Here is a 15,931-nt window from a genome sequence, read left to right on the forward strand (position 1 = left end):
ACACACACACACACACACACACACACACACACACACACACATTCAATATAATACATTATACTGAATATATATATATGTGTGTGAAATGTATAATATACATAATATTTTATATAGTATGGTAATAATACATATGCTATGTTATTAATGTATTATAATATTATATTATAATATAATATAGTAATATTATAGTGTGTATATACATACTGTTACTATAATATAGTAATAATATATATATAATGTTATTAATCATGATTGTGTGATATAATATGGATTATTATGTTTATAATATATGCATCTGTGTATACATATGCAATTATATATGATTCTGTTATGAAGCCTAAAAATATGCATCTGACAGTGGACTAAAGAGGATGCTCTGTGCACAAGGGATCACCCAAGAATAAAGAAGTCCTGTGCCAATGGCCAGAGAGGAAGTGGCTCTATTATATGTATGTAGGGCAAGTCCTCTATTGACTAACTTAACTTGCCATAGAGCCACTGCATTGCCAAAGTATCTGTGGTCATCCCCAGTGCATCAGAGAATCGGGCTCACTGATTATAATTTGGTGAGCACTATAAAATCCTCTTTAATAGAAGTGTTAAAAGATCAGATCTGCATAGAGGCTGGCAGATCAGGACAATAACTGACTATCAGACAGTTCAGGACTCTCTGACATGGCTCATTCCTTTGTTTTTATCACAGGGGAATGCTATAGCTTATTTTTGTCAATCATAAAAACTAAATTAATGTGGGTTTATTAATATTCACACCAAATACTGTTAAGAATAAAATAAGAACATCAGCAACATTTGAGGTAGATTGAGAACAGCTATTAAAATTAAATGCTAGAAAGGCTCATCTTGGTCTCACAGCAATCACAAGGTACTGCTTCTCCTAAATATGAAGACTATGCCAGTGCATTCCTAAGCATAGCAATATTACTCAGCATCTGGAATGTAAGAAGGATAACTGAACAGTATACTTTATAATATGTGGATACTTTCAAATATCTGTGTTTTGGTAACATATCTCTGTGGAGTTTTTTTTTTCTTTTTGCTCTGGTAAAGTGTCTATTAAGGTTCATTGTTATGTTTTACTTCCTTATGACCTTGGGATTTAGACTGCTCTTTGACTCCCTGGAGTCATGCCAGGTTTACATTGAATGAAAACAAACACTGGCTCTGTAATTCTATAATGCAAAACAGTAAAAACTTCTTTAAACTAAAAGAAAATTAAATATTTGAAAGTTATATTGATTAAAAATACTATTCTCAAATAACTATACCAAGCTTAATTGAAACATTGTCATGTATGCAAGTGGGCAAGAGTTATTTTCACATGTGTCACCAACTCTATTATCTTTTTAAAGACTTCAGGATATGAATCACCTCTAGGCAGTTCCTTGGTTGAATATTTACCAATGAACAAATGTAACTGATCACAAGCAGCTTTGGAGTGCTTATGACATTTAAAATTGCCAATCAAGTTATGATCACATCATAATACAAAGTTGAGGGGGGGTTTTAATCCTTTACTACTTTCTACTTCTGGTTCATCTATGTTATTTTCCAGTGTTATTTCTATTACTGCTAAGGGAATTTATAAAATCAGTATGTACTATGCATACTTTATCTTGGCTAGAAGTGAAAAAGGTCCGTTTTTGTTCCCCCAGAAGTAAACAGGAGTTTTGCAGTTTGCTTCAAAGGAGCCATGATTGTGGCCAGTGTAAAGTTCTGTCTTCAGTAATATAAAGTTTTCCTGAAATTTGGCAAGCCAACACTGCATTTCATTCTCCTTTGCGACAGAGAGTTTTGTAAAGCAGCATAACTTACAAACTGATGGAGTAAAACTGTCTCAGTTATTGCAGCCATTGATTTGCCAGTGAGCATAGTAGGGTGTGTAAAAGTGTTCTAATCATTTCTCTCCTTCTTGCAGATCAGTTTCCAAGTTTGTCTCAGAATGGATCATGCAGACCAATACAATATCCTCATACAGACCTGTCCCCCATTCTGTCCAGTGGGGACTCGGATTTAGCCAGTCCACTACTGCAAACAAATGTCCACATTGATATCAGTGCCTTAAATCCAGACCTGGTCAAAGAAGTTGAGCATGTGGTTATTGGTGCAGATAGCCTGATTGTGCATTTTAACGAAGTAATTGGAAGAGGTAGGTATTCCAGCTCTTATCTAGCTAAGCAATATTTTATGCAAAGTTGTTCATTGCATACCTCTGTGACATCGATGCAACACAGAGAGGTGTTGTCAGTACTTAAACAGCGAATTATGTTCTTTATAGCATTTGTAGGCCAATTGCATTGCATGCACCTTGCTTTCTTGTGTTTTCCATACTGCTCACCGTGGGCTCACACTCCCATTCCCTATTTCAGGCACTACCTGTGGCATCCCCCCCCTTACCAGGTGTTCTGTGTACGTCTCCCTTCTCCCTCCCCTCCCTGCCACAAGATTCCAGGGCTTGCGTACACCCCTTCTCATCTTGCCTTATACCTCCCCTTGCCATTCCAGGGGCTTTATGGATCTCTAGCTCTCCCTCTCTCATATCAGTGTCCGCTCATCCCACGATCTCTCTCTCTCCCATTCCTGTCCTCTCCATGTCCCCTTATTTCTTCCTTTCTCCCAGGGAGGATCCCCCTTCTCCATCCCTTGAAAAGGTCAATATCTAGTGGTCTTCACTACTTCTCTGTACTTCATGTATCTTAAATAGAAGCTGTGGGATTTTAGTACTTCTGCAGGTCAAACACTAGAGTTTCAAGCTGAGCATCTGAACATTGAATCGTCTTAAAGAGTTGGTTATAAACCTCCTCTGATCTTTGTTCTTGCAGAAAAATAGTCACAAATCAAATAAACAGACATTGTGTTCTCTTCTGCATATCACAGTTTATCATTCCCAGAGCAAGGGCAGGGCCTTTCTATTTTCTTCTTTCTTTTCTTCCAAAAACAATCCCCACATTATTGGAAAACTTTCAGGAAATGTCACTGATATAATTGGAGTCTATCCCCTCACCCGCCTTTCTAAGTATCTCTTTCCATAGCTAGAAATGGGCCAAAATCAGAAATATTTATCTAACACGCCCAACCAAAACTTTAAGTTTTGCTTAATAGGTGTCTTGACTCTAAACATCCAGTGGGTTTGCAGGGATTTGGATTGTTTATGTAAAACTAGCTCCTGACCCCTTCTGTTTTGAAGAACCAAAGCCAGTTTGGGTTTTGCTCAGCACTTGTGACTGGATCTTGAATAGAATTAATTAATTAATCATACACTCTGCAGTCTAATTCTTGAAAAACTGCTTTATGTCTCTGACTGCAAGCATTAATATTTACGAAAAATGAACCTTTATCTGTCACGCCCAGTGAATATACATTCATGATGCTGGCTTGTAACCCCAGCATTAGATCTGATTAGGAATTGTGACCTCATTGTCCAGGCTCCTCAGAGGTATCTAATTTTGTTAATTGAGTTAATTTAATTGAGTTCTTGGAAAATGCATGGGCTTGAAGATTGACGATCTCTGTTGATTCCCACAGTAGGTTAGCCAAGATGGTAACAGCATATGTTTCTGCCACACACCTTAGTCAGAAGAGTGTAGGGTGATTTTGATCTCCATATCCATGGTTGGATCTAGATCTATTGAAAAGGTGAGGTGCAGATGGTGTGTTGCATAAAACAACACATATTTTTCCCATTTAAAAATAAACTAGAAGCTTTACTAATATGCTGTGGGCCTAGAGCTGGATTATGTGGTTTAAGGTTGAAGCAAAAACAATATAACTTCATTGGAATGAGTTAAAACAGTCTGGAAGACTGCATAATAAGAGCTTCGTAACCAGGAATGGCTAACAGACAGCAGAATTGCAGAACAAAGGATAGCTTTTGAAGACTTTAGGAATGAAGAGTATAGAAGGGATCAGGCAGATTATGATGAGTCACTAAGTCAAGTGACTCCCTCAGCACAGCTTGACTAGAAATGCTGCTGCCAATGTCAGGAAGTTGGTTTTAAACTTTGAGTGGATCAGGAGTCAAAGTGGGGTTCAAATGCACCAGTGCACCCCCCATGGATCCACTCCTGTCTTTATCTATAACATTGTCTGCTCAGACTGCCTTAGATGCTAAATCATTATTTTAGGAAATAGGAGCCTGTTCCAAAGTGAGTGGAGTCAGTGGAAAGATTCTCACTGACTACAGTGAGAACTGTGTGTTGGATCACACCTTTATTTCACGGAGACTACAGTACACTTTTTTCTGATTTGGTTTTAATTTCCTTATCTAGAGATGAAAAAGTTCTCTAATACTGTTCCATTCAGACCCCTCCTCTGAAGTATTGTATATCTAACAGGAGAGTATGGGGGGGTATGGGTATGATACGTTTTGTGAGTAATTATTACGAGCATATCAGCCATCTGTGGTGCCAACCTTGTCATTATTTATACTTTCCTTCTACATCAGAAAATGTCAGTTAGGCTGGAAATGGAGTTTTTGTTTTATGTATTTATGGCTTTATATGTTAATTACAAAGTAAACATTGAAAATGTTTGAAATTGTGCAGAAAATGGAGCTCACTGACTTCTTTATACAGCATAAACACTACACAATGAAATGTGTTATAAAGTTATTCCTATTCATTAAGGCTAATTTTACTCATTCTTTGTGCAGGACATTTTGGGTGTGTGTACCATGGGACCTTGCTGGATAATGATAGCAGGAAAATTCATTGTGCTGTGAAGTCCTTGAATAGTGAGTTTCATTTTTAATAGAGAGACATTTATCATTTTCCTAAGATCATCAGAGTAACTATTTATAGTAAAATGTACTGTTGAGTTGCAGTGTCACCAATAACATTAGTAGTTAGAGTTAAGCCAAATTCATCTTTGGTATAATTCCACTAACTTCAGTGCATCTACATGGATGAATATGGGTCTGTATATTTCTTCATCAAAGAGAACCTGTCTTCGTTCCCTCATGAACAAATATTGGTTATAAGAGAAAGAGGCAAGGGAAGGAAATATCGTATTCTACTGTAAAGAGCTGGCTTAAGGTTTGTTTTGCTTTAGGTTTTTGTGCTTTGTTTTTGCTTTGTTTTGTTTTTCTGAAAGTCAGCAGAAGGAAGCTGGAGCATACCATGGAAATAATTTGTTCCAGAGCATATACTCAGGAAATACTTTTTATTGCCATTTTTACTAATAAGAAAGCAATACTAACTTCTTATTGTTATTGTTGCTGCTGCTGTTAACATCAAACACTTGACAGAAACACATATCTCAGACAGTTTATTATTGAATATCTCATGTAACATAGTTTGTTTAGAATTTGACAACACTGAAAACTTCCTGGACAATACTCTGAATATAAACATTTGTGCTCATTCATAATAAACCTAACTCTGAGAACACTCATGCATATCAGCAAAATATGTGAACAGCAACATTGATTTCAGTGAGTAAAATTACACTTCACAGGATCAGGCGCATTGATTTCAGTGGGAAGTGCCTATAAACTCCACATCCAGTTTGGAGCATTGTATCAGAGCACATTCTGTAAATCCTGGTTAGTGTGCATCATATCTTAAGTGCACTTTTTACATTTGATATCTGCCCTGTCTTGATTTCTGGCATGTTATAATTTGCGGCAAGTGAAGTGTACTGTAGTTTAATTTTTTTCTTCTGCTACTGGATTTCTCAGGAATTACAGATCTAGAAGAAGTAGCTCAGTTTCTTAAGGAAGGAATAATCATGAAGGATTTCAGTCATCCCAATGTTCTTTCATTACTTGGCATTTGCTTGCCCAATGAAGGGTCTCCTTTAGTGGTACTCCCATACATGAAACATGGAGATCTTCGAAACTTCATTAGAAATGAGACTCATGTAAGTATGTTATCCAGTGTACAGATAAATCGAGCAATTGTATTGATACCAAATGATAGTAACCTAAGCTGTTATGATGCTACTGTTACATCTATATGATTCTGTAGTAATGCAAGTGTAGAAAAATCCTAGCAACTTTAAAGCTGTTTTATTCAGGGCTGAAGTTTCATTGAGGGCTTTAGCGAATGGTTATCTTTACAGAAGTATATAGATGTAACAGTTACATCATAACAACTGATTTGCATTCCCAAGCAGCAGCTCCCCCTCATCTTTAAAAGGAGTTTGAAGGTATGCTTGTTCACAGCCCAAGTCTATTAAATACTGGCATGAATGTATGCACTCCCACTGACAATATACAGGTTAGAAGCACTGACAATTGTGCAGTATGTAGTCTGCAGTAATTAGTGTACCTTAACCACTACGCTGTAAATCCTACCCTGGCACTTAGCCAAACTGAAAGCTACATATCCTCCCTGAAAATTCCTTTCCAGAACTTTTCCCAGAAGTTGTTAGCAGTAAATATTTATCACTTCCAAAAGACTCTTTATAAACACATTTTTATTAGATTCAAATTAATGGGCCAGACAGTCCATTGAGACACATTGGTATAGCTCCATTGCCTTCAGCACAGTGATGCCTTACATCAGCTACTGATCTGATCCAGTACATTTCAGTTTTTTCCGTTGGTTACTGATTTCCTTTTTATTAAAAAAACAAACAAACAGCCATCACATGTACAAGGTATAAGTACCTCTTTACAAGGTTATGTTCTCACCAGTTTGTGCTAATATGTGTGTATCATATTTCTAGAATGTAATTTAGTGGCTTTACCAAGTGTATAATTGAAGGCCTGATTCCTAGTGATGCAAAGGTTCCTGTACAGGGCTGTGGCACATTTTCTTGCATTTTATGGTGCTCTTTGATTTCTACCATGATACCATCCCAGGGTCCCCCTACACAAGCAAGTAGCAAACATTTAGCTGCCAGCCGCAAAAATGCACTATGTGCTCCTGCAGTTGGGAGTCCCATCAGCTGATCAGGGCTTTCATCTGGAGGAACACACGTAGCTGAAAGCCGTGATCAGCTGACGTGGCTTCCAGACACGGGAGTGCATGATGTACCTCCCCAGTTGGAAGCCCAGTCATCTGATTGGGTCTCCCAGCCAGAGGAGTGCATGGTGTGCACCCCCAACTAGAAGCCCTGATCAGGGGCTCTGACCAAGTCTTCCAGCTGTGGGAGCCTCTGGTGTACATCCTCAGCTGGGAGCCCCAGTCAGATGAAGGGCGCCTCAGCCTCTGGAGCACAAAAGGTTCTTATATGCTGCAGAGGCTAAGCAGTAGCCACATGTTCAAGTAAGGCATGATAAGAACCAGGCACAAAGTTATTAAATGTATTTTATGTACGGCTTTGTGACTTATTCCTGGTTCTATCATTTACGGTTTTATTAATTTCTTGAACATGTGGCCACATCACTACTTCAGATGTGATTAACCATTTATTAACATCTTAAGTATGATATCTGTCAGGGGCCTCAGTGTCGTCTTTAGTTCGGGGAAATGATGTGCTGCCCTGAGTATCAGGCCCTGTATATGTACTAATGTACACGTATTTATTAATGTAATAATATTTTATTATAATTATATGTATTTCAGTGCAGAAGCCATTTTTTGGCTCTGTGTGTGTATGGTGCCTTGCACAATGAGGTCCTAGCTCATAACTAGGGTAATAGACTCTGTTGCAGTAATAGTTTCCAGTCAAACAGCATTATTCCACAGGAGACCATACCAGCAATGTCAGCTTATAGAAACTTGAAGATGCTCACAGTTGTACGAGAAGTGGTCATACAGTTAAATACAGGATTTAGAGATTTGCATTAAACTTAGCCTGACTAAATAAACTGGATTTCTGAATATCAGGTTTGCCTAGATCAGTGATTCTCAACCAGGGGTCTATGAGATCCCTCAAGGTGTTGCACAATATTAGCAGGACTGGGCGTGCAAACACTTACACGATTCACAAGATACACCCAGAAAGTTTCAATAGGAATGTATAGTGTCCAAAACTTTCTGACCTGTTGTGATCTTCCTGAGTTCTTTTGCAACAGAAGAATTGCTCTATTATTTTTCCTAGTCAAAAAGAAAAGAAAGATAAGAGCTGGCATTTTGTGAGAGGTTCCTTGAGTCTAACGAGGGGTGCCTTGATTCCAAAAAGGTTTGAGAGCCACTGGTTCTAGATAATGGGACCTGACCAGAATGAAAGTGAAGGTTATGTTCCTGACTGAATCTCCCTGGTACACAATGACTAGTCTACGCTATTGAACCCAATCTCTGGGCTCCATGTGTTTCCAGGCCAGCTGGGTTGGGCAGCTCTCCGCACATTGTTTCTAGGTCTGGTCTCTAAGTCAGATATCCAGGGTGCTGATGCTTTCTCAGGGTGTGAGATCCGAAAGTTTAACTGCCTTAAATCTTATAACCAATTCTGAACCTCCCAGATCTACTCAGTCACTTACGCAATTCCACCCCAGACCTCCAGCCTCTACCTGTAGTCCTGATTTATAGTTAACTCTCTGGAGACACATAACATATCAGATATAGAATGCAGGCTTTGTGGAAGAACTTCTTAAACATGCAGTCTTTATTTTCAGACAGCACAGGAAAGTTACAGATCAAGGCAAAACACCTGAACACAACGGAGTCCTCAATAGTCCTTACAGTTACTGGATTTTTGTCAGTCACTAAGGAAGGCAACTCTTCTTGTGATGCAGTGGCTCTTCTTCCTTAGAGGTTGTGCCACATATAAAAGTAGTTTATTGTACCTTTTCTTTTCCCATCCTTCTACATGGGATTTTCTTCACTCCCATTCCCCTTGCGACTGCTGAAGCAGAATCGTAAAATTCTCTCTGAACAACTCCATTGTCCTTCTGGGTAGGACTATCTATTTTCAGCTCGTCACCAAATGAAGGTTCTAATCTACACCAAAAATTACATCATAAATTTTATTTATATGACAGAAAGGAATTGATAAACTGGCATTGACTTATTTTCCAAATGGTAATGATGAGCAAAAGATTGTAATAAGTGGCTGTATCTACACGTGGCAGAGTGGGCAGTTATGCAAGTACTAAGTGACTGTGCAGTAACCAATGTTACTGAGCAGTACCATTGCCAGTTCTTTTTTTCCTGATGCTACTGTGCTACAAGCTACTGCACAGTAGCTCATTACTATTGTGTAGAGGCATTGCTGCACAGCTGGTGCCTGGCAATGCTACTGCACAGTAGCAACAAGCTAAGGTGCAGTAGATCATTGCTACTGTGCCATAGCATCTCATGTAGATGCTCCCACTGCGTATGTGATGTGAGGTAAGTTTTTAAAATGAAAGGGCCATATCCTGTTCTCTCGCTGATCTGAATTTTGCAGTTAATCTACAATTTGGAGGGTGAAATGGGGTTCCTTATGTAGAGCCAGTTTAGCAGTTCTAGCCACCCTCACTCACAGCCCATGCCATTGAGACAGGTGAGGTTGGGGTGAGGCCCCTACATTCTGGCATCCCCTTTTTCTGGGAAGGTCCTTTTGCAGCCAAGTATAGTTTAATGCTGCTTTAAATTGTACTAAAGGTCATACTGACCCCTGCAACTCCTGCCTACCCTATTTTGCTTGATATTGCACTGAGCCCATCTTGGCCAGACTAAAAATTATTTCTGGTATGCTGTGTTACAAAGGCAATCATTCAAATATGTTGCTGCTCTCACATGTTTCTTTTTTCATTGTGTTCATACCAACATAATAGTTATTATCAGGCTCTTAGCTTCCTCACCAACTTCCGCCCCTCACTGGTAGTTTTGATGGCAGAATATGTAGCCCAATGATCTCAAAGTAACAGCAAAAGTGTCAGAGTCTACTTAGCCAATTGCATTTGCAAGCAATACTCACCATAACTTACTATGTCCTTTTACTTATCATAAGTGTCCATTTTTTACAGAACCCAACAGTAAAAGATTTAATTGGATTTGGCCTTCAAGTAGCAAAAGGTATGAAATACCTTGCAAGCAAAAAGTTTGTGCATAGAGATTTAGCTGCAAGAAACTGCATGTAAGTACAATTACCCAGTTCCATGCCACATTATCAGCTATTGTGTGGGAGTATAGACCATATATTGTAGTAGAAATGCATTTTTTCATATTCTGCAATTACATTGATACTGCTCCTCTTCCATACAAATTCACTTCTGTAACAAGCTAAAGATGTAAGGTTACACAGAGGCTTTAGGAGCATAGAGGAAAGGAAAAAGAGGAGGAGGAGGATAGCTCTCAAACTTAAACTGTCAGAGAATTAAAAAGGAATCTCCTAAGGGAATATAAGCTGCTGTTGTCACAACTTGCTTCTTTATTGCTGTTTTTTCACCCGTCCTATCCCTAAGCTGCATTTCGATACTACCTCATCTTCCAGGAAGAAGATAAACATGCTGAAACTTTGTGAAAGAAATGGGAAAATAATGAGGCACTAACAGAGTAACTGCTTGACAATAATTTTTACAGAGGTGTGAGCTTGTTTTGGCTCGGCTCTGCACAAAAATTATATTAAAAACAACATTTTGCAAAGCATCTTCTTAGTGTCTGGACAACCAGATGGCCTAGCTTCCACAATGACTGACTGACATAGCTCTTGCCAACATTATTGTGCTGATTCATCATCTACATTATGAATTAATGAGAAATGGTATTAAGCATTAGAATTGTCTTTCTGTATATATGAAGACCTGGATTTTCTGGTTACAGAAGGTTTTTAACTCTTAATATTCAACAATTAATCTATTCTTTTTCAAAGTTAGTGTATCATGCAATTCTGAAACCTGCATGAAAAGCATTTCCTAAATCAGTTATCCTGCATATATATGGTATGTTAATAAAGGTTATGGGTTCCATATTTCTAGGGCTTTCATGAACCAAGGAATTAACATACTGGATCAAACTCATGGTCCATCTAGTAGTCCTTTATCTTGGAGGAGCTTCAAGAAATGCCACAATTGGCAGATGTAGGATGTTCTGTTCCTTTCTCCGGAACCCCAACAAGCAGAGATAGTTTTAAACTTTAAAGTATGAGGTTTAATATCCCTTCCAATACTATGCTTTTGGTACTATCTGTTAAAACTCTGAAGGTTTTTTGTCCCTATATATATCCTATCCCTCTCTGAGTCCTGCAATCGGAATCCTTCAGTGATATTCTGTTGCTACAGCTTCCATAGGTCAGTCACACATTGTACAAAAAAGTATGTCCTTGTACTAGTTTTGAATTTGCAACTCACCAAATCCTGCCTTCCTACTGCAACAGCTATGTTCAGTCCAAAGGAAGGAAGGAAAGGATAGGAGCTGCCCTACAGACTTTTTTCATCTAGTATTACTACATCTATTAAATTACAAATATATGCCAAACACCTAGTGTGTTCTGTGACGTATACCAGGTATTTCCTATACTGTGAGACCTTCATCAGAGCTGAAGACTTAATGTGGTAACAGGGAGCTGTGACTTGCCTAAAGTAAGAGCAAACAGTAATGATATATTTTGATATGAAAACCAGTAGATTTCTAGAAAAGGCAGCTATTTAAGAAACAGTGTTACATTCACTGTCAGAATTAACAGGATAGTAGCAAATACCTTTTCTTAAAATGCAATTTTTTTTTTAAATGTAGTTTGAATTGTATTGTCAAAGAAGTAGCAAAAAGTTTCCTGAACTCCTGTAGTTTGTTTTATGATTATTAAACATGCTACGCTGCAGGTCTTTTGCTTCAATTTAGTAGTAGTAAGTAAATATAAGATACAGCACTGCCTTCCAAAGTTATGGTTTCCAACATGCAAATCACTCATTATAATCCAGGGAAGAGTCAAAGTCATTGTAAATCCTGTCTACTCAGCTGCAGATAATAATTTTTGTCATTTCCGTAGGCTGGATGAAAAATTCACTGTCAAGGTTGCTGATTTTGGTCTAGCTAGAGATGTGTATGATAAAGAATACTACAGTGTGCACAATAAAACGGGAGCCAAGCTGCCAGTGAAATGGATGGCTTTAGAAAGTTTGCAAACTCAGAAGTTCACAACAAAGTCAGATGTGGTAACGTACAAACTGTTTTGTATCATTTCCTCCTTTTCCTCATGTGAAACACATCCCCACAAGTATTGCTAAAGGCATCATTATGGCACTTGATTAATGAACTAGGATTATACCTCCAAACCAAAACTATATTTGAATCCTACTTTCATAGGCAAAAGAAAAACAGAATGGTTTTATCCTAGTCCACAGACAACATTAGTTCTCATCACAAAGCACAACAGCTTGGCATAACTATTTCCTCAGGGAAGAACCCAGAACCTAATCCTACTCCCAGTGAAATGGAAGATGAATCTCTCACTGACTTCCCTGTGAGCAGTTGGCTCTTCAGTCTGCCATAGGAGAGCTGCTGCAAAACATAAGAAAACAGGAGATTAGCTCTGATAAATTTCAAATATAACAGACCTTGAAAATGTTTTAGGCACTGAGTATGTATTTAAAAAGCAAATAACACCAGCTCAAGTGTCACCTGGCTATTTATTAAGAAAGAATTACTAGCTGGAGTTGCCAGATGTCTGCAGTACTTTGAATTCCACCTGCACGTTGAACCCAAATTCATATTAGCCTGTGATGTATAGAATTGCCACCATTTTCTTCACTATGTAATTACATAGGGTTAACCAGACTACCAGATTATGTATACTGGCAGAGCTCCACCACTGACCTCAAAGGAGCCCTGTCAATTCACACCAGCTAGGGAGTTGGCCCAGAAACTTTTTATTTTTCTTTCATTTGTTTAGTTCAGGTTCTCTGTCTGTAGTGTACGTGGTTTCTCAGGTTTGTACAGCATTTATTAGGTTACTTAAAAAGGGAGCTGCATGCAGTAAAAGAGCCTGTTTCAAGGGAGAAATGGATGCACCCTTGAATGCTCAAAACTGTCAAGCCATATTCTTAAAGTGGAGTTCAAAGCTCTCCAGCCCTGTGATTTACTACTTCTTTGTTCCCTTGTTTTATTAGTGGTCTTTTGGTGTGCTGTTATGGGAACTTATGACAAGAGGGGCACCGCCTTACCCTGATGTAAATTCTTTTGATATAACCGTCTATTTATTACAAGGAAGGAGACTATTGCAGCCTGAATACTGCCCTGATCCACTGTAAGTAGTTTGCACAATCTCTTGCAAATGTTATTGATTCTGAGTTTGTTGGCAGTGGGAGTCTATTTTTATGATTTCTAACTCTACTTTCTCTCAATGGCAGGTATGAAGTCATGCTAAAGTGCTGGCATCCGAAACCTGAACTGCGCCCAGCATTTTCTGAACTAGTTTCAAAAATATCAACAATCTTCTCCACTTTTATTGGGGAGCATTATGTTCATGTCAACGCTACCTATGTTAATGTGAAATGCATTGCTCCTTATCCTTCCCTTTTGTCATCACAAGACAACATAGACAGGGATGTGGATACATGACTGGGTGTCTACAGAACATCAAAGAGACATCCATTACTAGTAGTATGAACAAAAGTAAATGTTTTGTCCGCTACTTTTTCACTGCCCAGTCTTTGTGAAAACACTGTCACACGTGTTTGTTGTCCATATTGCACTATTATGAGGAGGTGATGTCATGCTGTTTAAAGTTATGGGATTCTTATACCCTACGGTGGTAATTTCCAAACATTCTGAGCAACCGCATCCATAATCCGACTAAAGAACTCAGCTGCTACTGCTTAAAGCTAGGACTCACCAACTCTCATTCATTTGTACAAGCTTTGCAAGCTACCATTTGTTGTGCCTCAAGGCTTGTACAATTGAATGAGGTAAGTAGCAGTGATGCACAAGATCCCAATACAGGGTCATATCATTAATGAGGTAAAAGAGCACCTAGACCACTGGTCACTGAAGCTGGAAGTACCATTAATGGTGCACATACTATTGGTCATCAGGCACTGCAGGAATAGTTTTATAAAAAGACCATGTTAAATACTCAAAATTGTAAGGCTGCAAAATTAGTTCCTCCTGTTGGATCTTGTAGGCTCTACCTTTTCTCATCTTTTCTTGTTAGGCTTATGAAAGGGCAACGTAGCCTAGAGACAGCCATTCTCATGGCAATTTGCTAAACTGGCACATGTCAACATTCCAAAGCAGAATGAAATTAAACAAGTACATCAGCTCTGAGGTAGCAGTGTATTTATGCTGTTCATAAAATCGAAAGGAGCAAGCTGGAAGTATGCATTCCCATTGCTGCCAGGGTCATTCCAGCATTCTACCACTTCTTTGTGAAATCACTGTACTGATAGATTTCCTACTGAAAAATATAAGGCTTCACTTCTTTCAATAATGAATGAGCTGTTTGGGGAGGCTAAAAACTCTACGGAGTCTAAATTAACCAGTATGCTAAAATCTGGGATGCAGCAGTTTGGGGAACACCACTTTGGAGAGGTACTCAGTTAGATCTGGAAGTAGTAAACATGAGAGGAACCAGGCAAGCAGAGGCTCCATGCAACTGGCTATTGACCCAGGTTATGAATACCTGTGCCCGCCAGCCCAGGGGTGGAGCTGCAGCCTGGAAGGAGCAAATGGGTCAGTTGAGGAGCTGCCAAGTCAGCCGAAGAGAGCCAACTGAACCAGAAAGGCTGCTAACTTCTGCAAAGCAGTGCTAAAGGGTTAAGAAAGCTGAATGGAAGAGGAAAAATGGTTACGCCTTACAGCTGCTCCTTGAGTTAATCTAGCCTAGTGAGTTATTATATACAGCATATTTCTAAATTATGACCAGAAAAGTGATTTTGAAAAGATATAGTCATTTAGGCTTTTGAAGATTTAGGGAAGATTACTATAGCTTTCATGCAAGCATGGTGTGTCATTTCTGTTCCTGTGGAATTCTGTGCATACTACTGTATAGCTTGTTTGGTGTAGAATATAGCTGGTTTCATTGGTGTAAACACTTAAAATATTCTATTTTTATAAAAAAAAGTTTATTTTTAATGACATAGACAAAGTTTGGTTAGGCCACAAGATACTGCACTGTGAACATTTCAGAACTTTCCACTTTTGATTCATAAATTGTAACAAGATCAAAATTACTGTGTACTGTGTAAATATCAAGAAGGACAAGAAGTGATTGCAAACACACTCCACCCTAAGTAAAATATCACCATTGCTGGAAGCCAAACATTTTAATGTCTTCAAAGGAAGCTAATCCTTATAAAGGACTTGATTATAAGGAAGATTTATTGTTTTACGTGAAAGATTTATCATGAGGGTGGATTGTGTAAGCAAAGTATGAGCTGATAGTACCGTATTGTATTATACCACCACTTTCTATTCAGATGCAAACATTTCATGCATGCTGAGAGCAATACTCATTGTAAATTGCTAAAGGACAAAAGGTTCTGCTCTAGGCAAAAAGCAGAAACATTCATCTCCACGGTTGTTAAAATGGCTAAGGAAGTTTATGACACAGATGTGGAGGAGATCCTCCAAACTTGTATATACATGCTCAAGGAAGGCTGCAATGTGAAAACAGAGAACATTTTTACTATTTATGAACTTTTGGTTAATAAAGTTAATGTTGTGTCTGGGACACCTGTAAGAGTATGTGATTCTGGTAAGGATTTCTTGTTTGTAAATTCATCTATCTGAAAATGAGCTGAATGGTACTTATGTTTCTAATTGGTGGTATGACCTAATAAACATGTTATTCAACTGAAGTAGTGTAATGTTTTGTGTGCAGACAAGTCATGTCACTACTATTTTTATATGACCATTAGACTTATTTGCCTATGTCCACTAACGTGAGAAGGGGAGGATGGAAACCTGTGGAACTGGATTTAGCAAGCAGCAGGAAGGGATAATTTAGAAACATAAAAGTGTAGGGCTCACTGCAACTAATGGTTCATCTAATTCAGCAACCTGGGTAGTGGCCAATACTGTGTGTTCCAGAGGAAGGTATAAGCTGCCTTCTTAAAGCAGGGTCAGCAACCTTTTACTGCCACAGGCCAGAACATGTGATCCAA

At 38.5% G+C, this 15,931-nt stretch overlaps 1 protein-coding gene across 4 annotated transcripts in view; it reads left to right on the forward strand.

The window, feature by feature from the left end:
- MET (MET proto-oncogene, receptor tyrosine kinase) overlaps positions 1-15,625 on the forward strand; it is a 128,422-nt gene extending 112,797 nt beyond the window's left edge. For 2 of the 4 annotated variants that reach the window (XM_025204163.1, XM_025204164.1), the window contains exons 15-21: positions 1,937-2,167; positions 4,670-4,750; positions 5,696-5,877; positions 9,857-9,966; positions 11,818-11,983; positions 12,938-13,074; positions 13,178-15,625. In XM_025204163.1, the coding sequence (XP_025059948.1) occupies positions 1,937-2,167; positions 4,670-4,750; positions 5,696-5,877; positions 9,857-9,966; positions 11,818-11,983; positions 12,938-13,074; positions 13,178-13,388 (1,118 nt within the window). In that variant the 3' untranslated portion in view covers positions 13,389-15,625. Of the gene's footprint in view, positions 1-1,936; positions 2,168-4,669; positions 4,751-5,685; positions 5,878-9,856; positions 9,967-11,817; positions 11,984-12,937; positions 13,075-13,177 lie in introns of those variants that run through there. The other 2 variants (XM_025204165.1, XM_025204166.1) reach the window with 2 other exon arrangements.
- Positions 15,626-15,931: the final 306 nt, after the last annotated feature.

Source organism: Alligator sinensis, unplaced genomic scaffold, assembly GCF_000455745.1.
Source record: "Alligator sinensis unplaced genomic scaffold, ASM45574v1 scaffold65_2, whole genome shotgun sequence".
Classification (NCBI taxonomy): domain Eukaryota; kingdom Metazoa; phylum Chordata; order Crocodylia; family Alligatoridae; genus Alligator; species Alligator sinensis.